This window comes from Carcharodon carcharias, chromosome 23, assembly GCF_017639515.1.
Source record: "Carcharodon carcharias isolate sCarCar2 chromosome 23, sCarCar2.pri, whole genome shotgun sequence".
NCBI classification, from domain to species: domain Eukaryota; kingdom Metazoa; phylum Chordata; class Chondrichthyes; order Lamniformes; family Lamnidae; genus Carcharodon; species Carcharodon carcharias.
The window spans coordinates 11,179,838-11,195,401 of record NC_054489.1 but is presented as its reverse complement, the minus strand read 5'-3'; the positions used below and the strand labels follow the sequence as shown (position 1 = coordinate 11,195,401).

The following is a 15,564-nucleotide window of genomic DNA, read 5'->3' as shown; positions in this document are numbered from 1 at the left end:
GGGCCATAAAGTTCCACCCATCATTGGCATGAACCAAGACTAGCCACGAATGATTAGACCAGTTATGCACCAAGAATGCGTAGATGCATTTAAGGAGAGTCTGGATAAACACAGAAGGGAGAAAGGATTGGAAGGTTATGCTGATAGATTTAAATTAAGAGGGGCAGAAGTAAGTTCATGTAAAACATGGCCTAGTTGGGCCAAATGGTGCTGTACCTCCTATGTAATTCTATGTTAAAGACATGGTCCCTCTGACGTGAAGGAGAGGAACTGGGGAAATGTGCCAGGGGAACAGGCAGGAGTGGAAGCTGGCAAGCAATGATTATTGATGGGCTCTTTGAGTGCAGGGAGCATCACCAGCGATCCCTATATTGGTGAAAAGCAGGCAGGAGTGCCAGGGACTGTCGGGGGTTAGCGGGGATCAATTCATAGACATTTCTCGCTCGTTAATTGAAATGTCAACATTGCAGCAACCCAAATAACAACAGATTTCAAAGTGAATCATTTAGGTCGTGTAGCAAAGTAGGGAAAATGCACCTTTAAGTATTAAAGGGCCAGCCTTACCAATACTGACAAATTTGAGATGTGAGCCTCACTTTCTGGAAGAAACTGCCTGATAGTCAACATCACAATACTGGCTGCTTGGGAAAGTTTGTGCAGTATTTCAGCGGCAACATGAACTTTTGGCCCTTTGCTATTGGATATTTTTCTTAGGTTTTATTAATGTTTGATATATATATATATATAAAACAGGAAATCTCACAGTGGGTTAGGTCACTGCCCTTTCACCCCTGGGTATGAGACTAGGATTCAACCCAATCTGATGGAATGTCAAGTCCTCTCTCTCTGTCGGCTATAATTGGATTTCTTTGCAGTCATTCCTTCAGTCCTTGGAAACTCAGCAAAAAGTGTTTGCTGTTTGATCAAACTAACATGACAATACGAAACTTAGAGACACCATGGTGGGCATGGAGCAGTGAAGAATTGTTTTTATTCTTTCACGGATGTGGGCTTTGCTGGCTGGGCCAGCATTTATTCCCCATCCCTAATTGCCCTTGAGAAGGTGGTAGTGAGCTGCCTTCTTGAATCGTTGCAGTCCATGTGGTGTAGGTACACCCACAGTGCTGTTAGGCAGGGAGTTCCAGGATTTTGGCTCAGCAAATTGGTCTGGTTGCTATGAGAGGGACATCATCATTGCATTCATAAAGAATCTGTTCATGACTTCGTTTGACTGGCACATCCGCCACCTTAAATATTCACTCCCTCCACTGCCGTAGCAGCAGCATGCGCCATGTACAAGGCACGTTGCCAAGACTTCTTCGACGTACCTCCCAAACCCTTGGCCTTTATCACCCAGAAGGACAAGAGCAACAGGTGCATGGGAATCACACATCATTCTGTCTTGGAACTACATCGCTGTTCCTTCATTGTTGCTGGGTCAATACCTTGGAATCCCTTACCTGACAGCACTGTGGGTGTACCTACACCACACGGACTGCAGCGGTTCAAGGAGGCAGCTCATCACTGTCTTCTCAAGGGTGGCTAAGGATGGGCAGTAAATGCTGGCATTGCCCATATCCCAAGAATGAACTTTAACAGAACAATCCAAAACCACTGAAACAACTAACCCCCCACCTTCCACTACCTCTATACCCCAGCCAGTCTCACACGTTCTACCCTCTGCAAACTTAAGGTCATCAAAAAGTCTGCTGCCTGGTTCCTAACTTGCACCAATTCCCATTCATCCATCATCCCTGTTGCTGACCTACACTGGCTCCCAGTTAAGCAATGCCTCAATTTTAAAATTCTCATCCTTGTTTTCAAATCCTTTCATTGTCTTGCCCCCCCCCACCCTCCCTATCTGAGCATCCTCAATTTTAATTGCTCCACTGTTAGTGGCCATGCCTTCAGCTTCCAAGGACCTGAGATCTGGAACTCTCCCCCTAAACCGCTCTCCGCCTCTCTCCTCCTTTAAGATCACTCTTTAAAGCCTACCACTTTGACCAAGTTTGTGGACACCTGTCTGAATGTCTCCTAGGTGGCTCACTGTCAAGTTTTGTTTGATAGTGGTTCTGCGAGACATTTCACAATTTTAAAGGTGCTATATAAATGCAAATTGTTGTTGTTGTTGTAGTTATAGCTCACCTTCCAACCCACGTTTCTGTTAGATGAGGTTCTCCACAGGCGTCAAATAATCACAAAATTTGTTCTTTATTGCTGATTAGCACCAGGAAAGGTAGTTTTAATCTGAATCTCTCAAAACTTTTTTGAAGTAAAACTTACGGCCAGGAGAAAAAGGAGAATTCACCCCATTAGTCAAGGCTATGTTTACACCCTACCGGGAGGCAGACATGCTCGGTCCCTCCTTTGATGCAATTTTCTTTGCTTTACAATCTCTAGAATAACAATGATCTGAATCATCTCAACGTTATCAATGATTTCCACCTCATCTGCTTCAATGCATGAGGTGTGCGTGGAAATTGTTGGGGCATAATCGTGTGCTCCACACACTCTACCAAGCTGAACGACTGTCCTTACTTTAATGAGCACAAGTGCTCCTTTTAGAAATGGAAGCCACTTAAAAGTAAGGTGAATGCAGTACTTCGCCAGTTTGAAACCAAAGCCCCAGTGATATCAAACTATCAGACTGTCACGACAATTGTATTCTCCTTTCAGCCCAGATGGTGAGGTAACTCATTCCGACATCACTGAGAGTGACGGCCTCTCCGAAAGGTCACGGTTTCGCTGAATCACAGGACATGACTCAGGTCCTTCCAGAGGCTTAAACAGGATTACTACATCCAATTTCTCTCTAATAAACATGCACGGCATATTTACACTTTCATAATTAAGGATCTTTATTTGATCTTTAAGCCCTGGCTTGTTTGCCTGCTTTTATATTTAGCAAGTCAAGCACATTGTGAAAATCACAGGAACCATCTGCAAACTCCCCAAGGAAACTGCTATTAGATCTGTCTTTTTTCCCCAAGTCCAGCACAATGGTTTTGTTACTCTTGTATTTTCCATACAAACTTCAGCCTGTAACCATTAGAATTAATTTAACGAGATTTAATCTGAATTGAGTTTATTTCTCAACCTGGAGTTCATTCTGAGTACCGAAACCTGGTCTTCAAGGGACAGCAAATGGCCCCAAAATGAGGTCAGTTGCTTTTGTTAACTAATGTGGCCAGCGCCATTTTAAAAGGACCCCATCGTCAACAGTCCTGAACACCCACGGATTCGGGTGATAGGTCCCTTTTACTATAGAAATTGGGAAATCTAAGCTGCATGGGTGCACAAAAGAAACGACAAAGTAAAATTAAGGTAACATAGTGTCCCTATGATGCAAATAGGACCCTGATTGCCATATTAGGTTGGAACGTGCATGGTGCTGGGCTTTCCCTCCTCCAAAAGCCAAAATCTAGCATCCTAACCACACCATCACCTTTGTTTCTGCAAGCTTACCACTAAGAAGAAAAAGCAGCATCTCTGCTTCAAACTCAATGCCCATTTATGCCTGATACTTTCAGAGATAGAGTCAACATTCAAGGAAAGGGGAGAGGGCAGCTGCTTGCATGACACGCCAACTGTATTGTGAGATGCAACAAGCTGTGTGAGATTAGGATAATGTTAATGAACACTTAGACATTTCTGCTACCCTTTATTCTGGTGATGTATTCTACATTGTGTATATGCTATATTGTTGTGTCTGCCCTGGCTCAGTCAGTAGTACCACTCTTGCCTCAGAGTTGTGGGTTCAAGTCCTGCTCTGGAGACTTGAGCATATAATCAAGGCCGATACTCTAGTGCTGCACTGGTGGAGGTGCTGCATTTGGGTGAGATGTTAAACTGATGCCCTGCCTGCCCTCTCGGGTGGATGTAAATTATCCAATGACACTATTTCAAACAAAAGCTGAGGAATTCTCCCTTATCCCTCAACCAACATCGCTTTTTTCTGAGATGATCTTGGCGTGTGCGAGTTTATACTGTACCTTCCACAACAGCATGATGTCCCAAAGTGCATTGCTACTTTTTTAAGTGTAGGAAATGTGGCAGTTAACTTGTGCACAGCAAGATTCCACAAACAACAATGAAGGAAATGACCAGATCATCTGTATTAGGTCTTGGTTGAGGGATAATATTTTTTTTAATCTTTCATGGAATGTGGGCATTGCTAGCAAGACCAGCATTTGTTGCCCATCCCTGTTTGCCCATGAACTGAGGGCAGTTAAAAGTCAACCACATTGCTGTGGGCCTGGAGTCACATGTAGACTAGATCAGGCAAGGATGGCAGATTTCCTTCCCTGAAAGGACATTAGTGAACCAGATGAGTATTTAAGCAACAATTGATGATAGTTGTCATGGTCACCATTACTGAGATTAGCTTTATATTCCAGACTTATTAATCAAGCCCAAATTCCACCAGCTGCCATGGTAGGATTTGAACCCAAACCCCAAGATCATTAACTGGGGGCCTACTGGATTACTAATCTAATGACATTATTACCACACCACCAACCCCCTACTGAAGACTGGCCAGGACAGCAGGGAGAACTTCCCGACTCTTCTTTGAATAGTGCCATGGGATCTTTGATGCAGATTGGGACTCAGTTTAATGTCTTAGCCAGATGGCAATACAGCACTCCCTCAATGCTGCACTGGAGTTACTGGAGATAGCGCTTTTATTTCAAATTGTTTAGTGCTATTGCTGATCATGTTCCTCCAAATATATTGCGGCACCTTCACATAAGGGCGATGTCTCCCGGTGACTGTCTCCCACCCGCACCTTACCACTCTGAGAAGGTGCTGTGCAAATATAGCAAGTTTTAGTCAGCTTCTGAGATCAGGTTCACAGTTTTGGATAAGGTTTATGGGAGAAAAACTAAATAGCTATTTTAACAAGTGCAAGGGATCAGAAGAGCTGCAACACTTGGAACCGATTTCATGTTTTAAAAATCTGTCTCCCATGAAGTGCTGTAAATATTTGTAAGTGGGGAATCAGGCAAAATGGTTGAAGAGTATTTATATCACCAATTTGTAAGTCCTACCCCAAGAACTCTCTTTTAAAATAGAAGAAAATTTAAGGGATTGTGTTTTATCACAGAGTAATACAGCACAAAAACAGACCATTCGACCCATCGCGTTTGTGCTGGCTCTTTGAAAGAGCTATTCCATTAGATTCACTGCCCTGCTCCTTTCTCACTGTTCTACAAGTTGAGTGACTGCCAGCTGAACATTTGAGACTGAGCCTGACCTTTTGCCACATCTACTCATGTACTTTGGATATTGATCAAGATCTGGAAATCTGGGACTAATATTTACTCTCCTTGGTCTGGGAAGGAGGTGAGAGGTTGAGAGCGGGGGGAGGGGGGACGTGCTCTTACTGACACACAAGAAATAGGAGTAGAATTAGACCATATGGCCCATCAAGTTAGCTCCGCCATTCAGTATGATCATGGCTGATCTTGGGCTTCAATTCCACTTCCCCGCCTGATCCCCATATCCCTTAATTCACTGAGAGACCAAAAACCTGTCTGTCCCAGCCTTAAACGTATTTAACAATGGAGCATCCACAACCTCCTGGGGTAGAAAATTTCAAAGATTCACAACCCTTTGAGTGAAGTAATTTCTCCTCATCTCAGTCTTAAATGATTGATCCCTTATCCTGGGATTTGGATTCCACAAACAGTGGAAGCAATCTCTCAGCATCTACCTTATTACGCTCCTTCAGAATATCAATCTGTGATCAGTGAACTCAGACCCATGGCTCGAGTGACTCAACCTGCACCATTTTTAGAAGGTGAACAGTTAGGGTAGAACAGGAAAATTTATTTCTATAGTCTTTAAGACTAGGGGACATCACTTAAAAAGTAGAGCCAGACAATTCAGGAAGTTAGGAAACACTTGTACATGCAAAGGGTGATAGAGATTTTCAACTCTCTTCTGCAAAAATTAATTCATGCTAGATCAATTATTAATTTTAAATCTGCAATTGATAGATTTCTATTGACCAAAGGTATTAAGGAATATGGGGAAAAGGTGAATATATGCAGATGGGTAGCAGACCATAACATCATGGAATGGTGGGCCAGGCTCGAGGGATTAAATGGCGATTTTTGTTCCTATGTTTCTAACCTGCCCGACTCGTTACATAAAAATATACATATTCATTTACAGGGTTGAACCGTTTCAATTTCTCAGCTTTATTTTGGGCATAAACGGAATCCTGAAACTGGGTTGGTTCTTGGAGGGTTAAAAATCAAACACGCCTGCCTCAGATTCTTTCAAACAGTGTGGCAGAAAGAGAATTACCTTGGCTGAAACACCACTCCCCTCCCACTCCTCTTTTGAAGGTGCTGTCTTTTGGATGAGGCATTAAACCAAGGCCCCATCTGCCTGCTTGGATGGATGTAAAAGGTCCCATGGCACTATTTCAAAGAAGAATAGGGGATTCATCCCTGGTGCCCTGGCCAATATTTATCCCTCAATTAACATCACAAAAAAAAATAGATTATCTGGTTGCTCTCATGTTGCTTGAGGGAGTTTGCTGTGTGTAAATTAGCTGCCACATTTCCTACATTATAACAGTGACTACACTTCAAAAAGTACTTCATTGGCTGTAAACTGCTTTGAGATGTCTGGTCATCATGGAAAGCGCTATGTAAGTGCAAGTCTTTCTTTAAAGTCTCATCCTAAAGACAGCACCTCTGACCAGCACAGCACTCCCTCAGTACTGAACTGGTGTATCAGCCTAGATTGTGTGCTCAGGTTTCTAGAGTGAGATTTGAACTCAGGAACCATTTGCTCCAACCGCAAAGCCTTGTACTGGAAATATTTCAGTTCTGTAATGTGCTGGGGGCAGTGGCGCTGGAAAAAAAGGCTCCATTTACATTGTGAATTTCAGGGCAAGGGCATTATGACACAAATAACTGTGAGTTGATGGGGCTGGATTGCAGAGCTAAGAAGCGATTAGCCCCTCTTATAATGTAAACTACAAGAAATTCAAATCACTTTTAACTCCAAAGTATTAAGATTAATCTAAAACAGTGCAATGGATTCTTGACATATCCAATAAGCAAATGTTGGCTCAACTGCACCAGTTTATACTTGTATGGTGTTCTGCTTTTTGTTGAGTGTTGAGTTGTGGATAAAGATCTCACATTATTATTGCTGTGACATCTTGAAAATGCTGGGAGTTGCTGTACCATTTCGTTATGTAAGCACTGTTAAGAACAAAACAGCTAAAGAATCATTGACTTACAAAATCATTGTGAGTGAGCAGGGTGGAGTGTTTGAAAGCCTGAATTGCCTAGAGAAACACATCACAGCAAAGTAGGCTGAAGTGTGAATCCGGCACTGTGTCCTTGCTGTAAGTTTTGGGTTCTGATGAAGGAGCTGCCAAAGGAAGCAATTGACAGACAAGCCACCTCAGAAGTGCTACCTCCTGTGAGTCAGCCTGGGTACTGAGAATGGTGATAGCCATAAAATCTGTACTGATCCTGGGATTTAAAAACAAGCAAAAAGCAAGTCTTGCTGTCCACTAGCAATACTGGAGATTACTATAAATGCAGCAAAGCCAAGATTTTCTGTGAACTATAGTAGATGCCACTAGCCATATTGTGTTTTGCCATTTATCCTCCAAGATCTTCCAAAATCAACCATCAACTCTATCAGAGGCCAAGGAACCTGTCCAAAAACATGCTAGTGACCAGGAGTTGGGGTCAGCAACACATCCTTACGATGAGCTGAACCTGTGCCTCATCTCATTTCCAACAGCCTGACAACCGAACGGGAACTCCAGCTCATTATACCCTACAAAAACAAGGAAGTTATAATCAGCTTTTATAAAACACTGATTTGGCCTCAAATGGAGCATTGTATCCAATTTTAGGCGCCACACTTTTAAAAGGATGTGAAGGCTTTAGAGAGGGTGCAGAAAGGGTTTACAAGAATGGTTCCAGGAATGAGGGCCTTCAGCTTTGTGGATAGATTGGAGACGCTGGGGCTGCCTCCTTAGAGAAGAGAAGTTTGAGAGGAGGTTAGATAGTGAGTGGCTTTCGAAATCATGAAAGGTCTGGACAGATAGACCCAAACTGTCCCCAACAGCAAAGTTCAAGAACCCTTAAGTGATTGGCAAAAGAGCCATGAGGGAAAACCATTTTATGTAGTGAGTGGGTAGAAACTGGAAATATACCGCCTGGGAGCGTGGTGGAGGTAGATTATATCGAAGCTTTCAAAAGGGAATTGGATGAGCACTTGAAGAGCAAAGCTTTGCAGGACTACGCAGAAAGGGCGGGATAGTGGGAATTTTTTTATTATTATTCATTCATGGGGTGTGGGTTTTGCTGGCTGGGCCAGCAGTCATTGCCCATCCCTAGCTGATTTGGAGAAGGTGGTTGTGAGCTGCATTCTTGAACTGCTGCAGTCTATGTGGTGTACCTACAGTGCTATTAGGGAGGGAATACTGGGATTTTGACTCAGTGACAGTGAAGGAACGACAATATATTTCCAAGTCAGGATGGTGAGTGACTTGGAGGAGAATTTTGAGGCAGTGGTGTTCCCATCTATCTGCAGCCCTCGTCCTTCTAGATCATATTGGTTGTGGGTTTGGAAGGTGCTGCCTAAGGAGCCTTGGTGAATTCCTGCAGTGCACCTTGTAGGTGGTACACACTGCTGCTACTGTGCGTCCGTGGTGGAGGGAGTGAATGTTTGAGGATGTGGTGCCAATCAAGCTTTGTCCTGGATATTGTCAAGCTTCTTGAGTGTTGTGGGATCCTGTTTTCATCCAGGCAAGTGGGGAGTATTCTGTCACACTCCTGACTTGTGTCTTGCAGATGGTGGACAGGCTTTGTGAAGTCAGGAGGTGAGATACTTGTTGCAGGATTCCTAGCCTCTGACCTGCTCTTGTAGCCACAATATTTATATAGTTAGTCCAGTTCAGTTTCTGATCAATGATAACCCCCAGGATGTTGATAGTGGGGGATTCAGTGATGGTACTGTCACTGAACATCAAGGGTCAATGGTTAGATTCTCTCTTGTTAGAGGTGGTTGTTGCCTGACACTTGTGTGGTAGCTGAGTTGCTGTTGCTAAGAGCTGGAACAGACACAAAGGGCTAAATGGCCTCCTTCTATGCTGTAACCACTACACATTTTTATGCTTCTATCCTGCACTAAGTCCCATTGACTCATCATACCCCTGTTCACTGACCTCATTTTGGTCTCAAATTTAAAATTCTCTTCTTGGTTTCAAATTTCTTCTTAGTTTCACTCTTTGCTGCTTCTATAACCACCTCCAGTCCTACAGCTCCTCACACTCAAACCCTCGAATCCTTGGACTGTGCCCTCTTTTACATTCCCACACCACATCCGCCTCCCCCCACTCTCCCTGCCCCTGCCGCTTCTCCCTAACATTTATTGCCGATGAGTTTGGATGCTTGGACCCCATGCTTTGGTATTCTCTCTGCCTTTCCACCTCCCTGCACTCCCTTATTTCTCTCTGGGAAGCCCACGTTTTTGACTTCATTTTTGGTCGCCCTTCCTAATGTCTCCTTCTCTGGCCCAGCAGTCCAATTTTTGACTAGCCTCAGTGGAGCATCTTGGGATGTTTATCTACCTTAAAGGCACCATTTAAGTGACATGGCTACTAAAGCCTACCTCAGTGAGTAATGGTATGGACAGTAGACCCACACTGGGTGCAGAGAATGAGCCACACAGAGGAAAATAACTCACTACGCAGTCCTGTGATCTTACTCTGTATTTAAAGAATATGGCAGAATTTATATTCCAATGATCTAAGACCATATAGAGTCTCAGATAATTATGCCAATATTGATGCATTTTCATTCCTTTAAAAACGTGGGCCTGAATTCCACCCTCGGGATGAGCCTGAGGTTGGCGCAGCCAGAAGCAGATGGAAAGCCCCCTCCCAGCCGAGTTCGTGCTGTGAACACGATCTTACGCTGGGTGGTCAATTAAGGCCTGGCCGATGTGAAACGCGGCTGCTGGATGTGTTTTCCGTGTGTGGGGGCACCGGGTCCCCGGGGTGTTCAAAGACGGAAGAGGCAGCTCCCTGAAGGCTGCCAGGAGTTGTTGGGGCGGCTGAGGGAGCTGTTTGGAAGTAAGCCAACAAATGTCCTGGTGTGCAGACATGGCTTCAGCATCCCGGTGGTCATGGAAGGCGGGAGGGTAAGTTGGGTGGACACTCTGCCCCCCGCCTCCATTTCTCAGATGATTGCCTGGGAGCGCTGGTGGAGGAGGTCAGTGTCAGGCAGCATATCCTAATGCCCAAGGTGGGCAAGAGAAGGCCGGCCCACCTGACCAAGAAGGCCTGGACAGAGGTCGCCACCCAGGTCAGTGGGCACAACGTGGTGCACTGTAGGTGGCTTCAGTGTCATAAAAGGTTCAATGGCCTTCTGTGGTCAGCAAGGGGTAGTGCAGGAATGGCATTAACCCTGTGCGGAGAACTTTAGTCGGGTGCCCAATGCTTGGAGCATTCAGGGGCCTAAGAGTGCGTGAAGCCAACTGGCACTGAAGCCCTGCCCTGCCAAGGCTGGGATGTCTGCACGACTGGCCTCAGTGCATTGCAGGGTGAGATGTGGCACAGTGACACAGCCAGCCTAATGCCCGGGTGGGAGGGAGGGATGGGGGGAACCAGGAAAGGACCTTCAGAGAACAATAATGAGGCTATTTTCCCCTGTCAGAGGAAGAACAGTCCTAACGCTGCGGACCGCCGCAGAACGGGTGGAGGAGCCAAATCTGTGCACCCTCACTAAGCACAAGAGCAATGCACTGGAGCTGGAATGTCACCGGCCAGCTCGCTCCACAGGTCGCAGTGAGGCAGGGGGTCTCGGGTGAAGGTCAGAGTGCAGGTGACAGGTGCGTGTGTGGTGGGTACTGGAAACATAACGGGCTCCTCTCATCAGGAACTGAACTGTCGTAGCCAGAGAGCCCAGTGAAGCCCCAATGCAGATGGCACCATGCAGCAGGTCTCCACTGTCTCCTCAGCCCCCTGAGCATGCAGAGTGACTATGGGGATTGAATGTACTGATCGTTTGTCTTCCTCCTGTAGATGCTTCATCCACAGGAGGTGCCGGCGACCCCGAGGACCCCACATTGAGCTCCAAGGAAGACAGCAAACCTGCACCAGCATCACTCCGTCTCTCTGAACCAGGCACCAGTGCAGATACTCACACGTCGGTGGGCATTAGTTATTCGGCTTGGCGGTGATGCACAATGGTGCGGGCACATCACATTCGCATGAGGAGCTGGCAGAGGGGTCTCAGGGAGCCGACAATGGGAACACAGCTGGACACCAAGACCACGCTGTGTCTGAGGCAGATGATGAGCCTCTGGAATCGTCCATTAGGCGGCAGATGCTGGGTCTCCAGAAGGATGCGCGGGGAGAACTGGCGGAGATCCATGAGGGTCTGCGTGCCATGGTCTCCATCATGGAGGAGTCCATACAAAGTATGAGCTCTGTGTTGATCCTTAACACCAAACGCAAAGCCTCCTCAATTGAGAGAGTGGCGACTCTCATGGAGAAGCAGCTCCAGAAACAGACTCGTGGGTTCCTGTGGTTGCATTTGAACCTGCAAGACCTCACACAGACAATGACCTCAGGAGGTCACTACCAGTGTGAGAGATGGATGAGGCATCTAGTGTCCCTGCTGGGTGCCCACCCATCAATGGTGAGCAGGTAGATGCAAACGCACCTCATGCTGGCAGATGAGCTGTTTGTTGTTTCTGTGGGCTTCTCTCAGGGCGCTCTGGGGTGAGGGCACCAGCTCCTCCGCCCCTCTGCCAGGGGCCGCTGCATCTCATAATGCCCTGACGACTGAGGAGTGCCCTGCCATGGGGCTGGGCGCACCCTCCCAGGCGGAACCGGCAAAGGCTCCAGCAGCCAGAGGATAACTGCTAAGGTCATCAGGGTCACCAGGGTAGCAGAGTCAGCAGCTGTCCCAATGCCACTGTCAGCGAGGGGCAGGGGCACCAAGACACAGCACCCGCAGACGTAAATCTCAAAGGCACTTTGAGCTCAAACAGGGGTGTGTCACAGGTGACATTATTTGCGTTAATTATTTTGATGCTTGTGTAGGGATGGACTCTTTGTTCTTTGTCCATGGGAAGTAACATGAACATTTATTTGACTTAAATGGGCTGAGTTGCCTGGATGGTTTGAATGGGTGCCAGGTGCAGCACAGGCTTGTAAAAGTATATTGTTGTGTGGTGCTGGCGAACTGGGTTGTGTTCTCATTTATTGATTGTTAGCAAAGGAGACAGTGCCATTGGCTTGATGAGGCATCATTGCCTTGGATGCCTAGCAGAAGGATCTCTGGATCCAAGCATCCCTGGTGTCCCTGCCTCCATGAGGCTTCCTGACCTCTGCCTCTAGGTTCTCACCCTGCACACTTCCCCAGGCTCTCCTTCTGATCCATCACTTGAGTCATCCTCTGTGACCCGTGGAGCTGCCTCGCTTTCCTCAGCCTCCAGTGGGTCCCCCCTTGACAATGCCAGGTTGTGCAGGGTGCAGCATGTGATGACTATGAGGGAGACATGCTCTGGAAGATACTGCAATGTCCCTCGCCCAACCGGTCCAGGCATCTGAAGTGGATCTTCAACACGCCACCACCACCCTCGTGGAGACATGACTCCTGTTGTATCTCTCCTCAGCCTCACTTCTTGGATAATGGAGTGGGGTCATCAGCCACCTCTTCAAGGGATAGTCCTTGTCACCCAGGAGCCATCCATCCGCTCGTGCGGGAACCAGGAACAGCGTTGGTACCTGTGAGTGCCACAAGATGTAAGCATCGTGTGAGCTCCCAGGGTAACGGGCACAAACTTGGAGAACCTGTGTCTTGTGGTCACAGACGATCTGAACATTCATTGAGTGGAGCCCCTTTCTGTGGATGAAAGCTCCCGGCTCACCTGCTGGCACCTTGGTGGCCACATGAGTGCAATCTGGACACGGGGGAAACCCAGCCATCACAGCGAAGCCTGGTGCTCTCTCTGCCTGGCTCACCTCATCTGTCCGGAAGTGGATGAACGTGCAGACGTGTCTAAGGACAGCACCAGTCACGAGCTTGACACAACTGTGTGCAGCTGATTGAGAAACACCGCACAGATCCCCCACTGAGCCCTGGAAAGAACCGGAGACAGAGGAGGTCAGGGCCACTGTGACCTTCAAAGCCACCGGCATAGGGTGTCCGCCCAGGCAGTTGGAGGCGATTTCCGGATCTATCATGTAACATATTGCTGTCACTGTGTCCCTGGAGAGGTGGCGTCTCCTGAGGCACTAGACCTCGGACATCTGGAGGGAGTTGGAGCGCTGCCTGAATGCTACAGCCGCTGGGTAGAGACGTCTTCGGCGTGACCTCCCGCCTTGGCCGGCCTTCCTGCCCTGCGCCAACTGACCCCGCGCCTCTCCTCTTAAAGGTCTGTTCCTGGGACGCTGCCCACACCCACCTGGATTCTTCTCCCTTCTCCCCCCCACCCCCCTCTTCCGAGGAGGCTCCACCAACGGAATACACTGTCCCCATTAGATGGGATGCAGAGGATCAGTGCCTTGAAAATGAGGTAGTGCCGTGCTGCAGCACCCAGGGCAACATTCCCGGGAAGATGAGGACCTGAGATGCTGAAAGGCAGGTTTGATAATCAAACGAGATGGCAAGAAACTCTGGGACAACTCTGGACTCGCACAGCAAAGGACTGGCAATGACAGAGAAAGCGCTGCTGCTCCGGGGGCCTTTGGTCCTGCCGGTGGATGAGGAAATGATTAAAACATAATTTCCGCCCACCCGTTTTGCCGGTGCGATTAGCTAAAAATCGCGCAGGCAGCATTAAAATCGGGGTCTGTAGGCTTTTTAATGGCCTTAACTGGCCTGTTAATTGCCTGCGGGCGCTGGGCTGGCTCCGCGTGTGCCCAACCTCAATATTGTACCCGTGTGCGATAAGCTCGAGATGCACGCCCGACGTCATTTCGCACAATTTTACGCGAGTTCCTTTCGGGCCATGCGCCTGACTTCGGAATGCAAGATTCAGGCCACGAGATAACGGGCTTGATTTTTTAAACTTTCAATTTCTTCTTGAACAGCCCTCGCAAAGCCCTCCAATAATTGGTTCTTTCCTGTGAATCCACATGCTGCAATCCACAGGCCCTACAGAGGAGGGTCTGACCTTTTATTTTCTTGGAGCCGCTGATGGCTCCAAATGCTACCTCAGTACCTGCTAAGGTGGAATTGCATACTCTCGCTGAGCGAGTATGTAACATCCCTGGCTTTGCGAAGATACTTTCAATCTCAACATGTGCAGAGTGAATTTTCTGCAGTTGAATTTGAATGGTTCTCAGGGGCACTAAAATTTAGCACAAAGTCGGTGATCTTGATCAGGCTCAGTGTGGCTGATTGGACAATGGAAATCTCACATTACGACAAGTGAATGATACTTTTCTGAGATTTATGTTGAGAGGAGGGATTTTGCATGATGTGGGAGCATTGGAAGATGGGCAGGGGTAGGGTGGGGGGGGCGTTGGTGGGTGGGGGCAGAGGGCTGGGACAATGGGGGGGGGGGAAGGGAAGCAACAGGGCATTTGGGAGAGACGTGAGCAGGAGGGAGGGAGGACCGCAATCAGTTGGTGGTGTAATAGCATTGTCACTGGACTGGTAATCTGGAAACCTAGGGGTAATTCTCTGAGGACTGGGGTTCAAATCCTACCACAGTGGATGGTGGAGTTTGAATCCAATAACAACCTGGAATTAAAAGACTGAAAAAATTATTGTGAAACCATTGCTGATTGTCATAAAAACCCATCTGGTTCACTAATATCTATTAGGGAAGGAAATCTGCCATCCTTACCTGGTCTGGCCTACATATGACTCCAGACCCACAGCAATGTGGTTGACTCTTAAATGCCCTCTGAACAAGGGGGATGGGGGCAATAAATATTGGCCAAGCCAGTGACACCCACATCCCATAAATGAATAAAAAAAAAATAAGGCAATTGGGAAGGAGCCTAAAGCAATTGGTGTTGGCCTTGAGCAGTTTCTTTCAAGGCTTCTGCTTAGTTTTTGTGTAAGCATGTTTACCCTGAACATAGACTACCCAGCACCAGCTGCATTTTAAACACACCTATCCCCACATGCAAAGGGCCCAGTGTCAATTTCAGGCACAGACCTTGTACACATATCCCGGAGCCTTTACCAATATGGCAGGTGGCACACCTCTGGCCCAGAATGCATGCCCACACCACATGGCATTTTGGATGCTCAAGTTGCCCGTTTTCTACCTGCAAAACTGGTGTGCAGCAGCAAAACTGTAAGCCTGTGAATTTGGAAAGAGGCAAACCAACATCTGGCAAATGATGCAAATGATGTAGTCTGAAATCATAAAGAATGAGCTCATTTACAACAGTTTCTTCCTGTGTTCTGGCAACAGAACATTCACCAGCTGTTTGACGTAAGCAATCATTTCCTACCCTGATAATAACCATTCTCAGCTACATGGTTATTTTATTTATTTTTATAAATTTCAGGAAATGTGCTCTTCCAGGTTAGTGGTGGCCTAGTTTCA

The 15,564-nt window shown here is 47.1% G+C and overlaps 1 protein-coding gene across 1 annotated transcript in view; it reads right to left on the bottom strand.

Moving 5' to 3' along the window:
* The window catches only part of LOC121269250 (transcription factor CP2-like protein 1), a 204,010-nt gene that overhangs the window by 176,820 nt on the left and 11,626 nt on the right, over positions 1-15,564 (bottom strand). The window contains exons 2-4 of the mRNA XM_041173808.1: positions 13,657-13,749; positions 12,925-13,055; positions 7,740-7,812 (exon numbers count right to left, since the gene is read on the bottom strand). Of these exons, the coding sequence (XP_041029742.1) occupies positions 7,740-7,812; positions 12,925-13,055; positions 13,657-13,749 (297 nt within the window). The remainder of the gene's footprint in view (positions 1-7,739; positions 7,813-12,924; positions 13,056-13,656; positions 13,750-15,564) is intronic.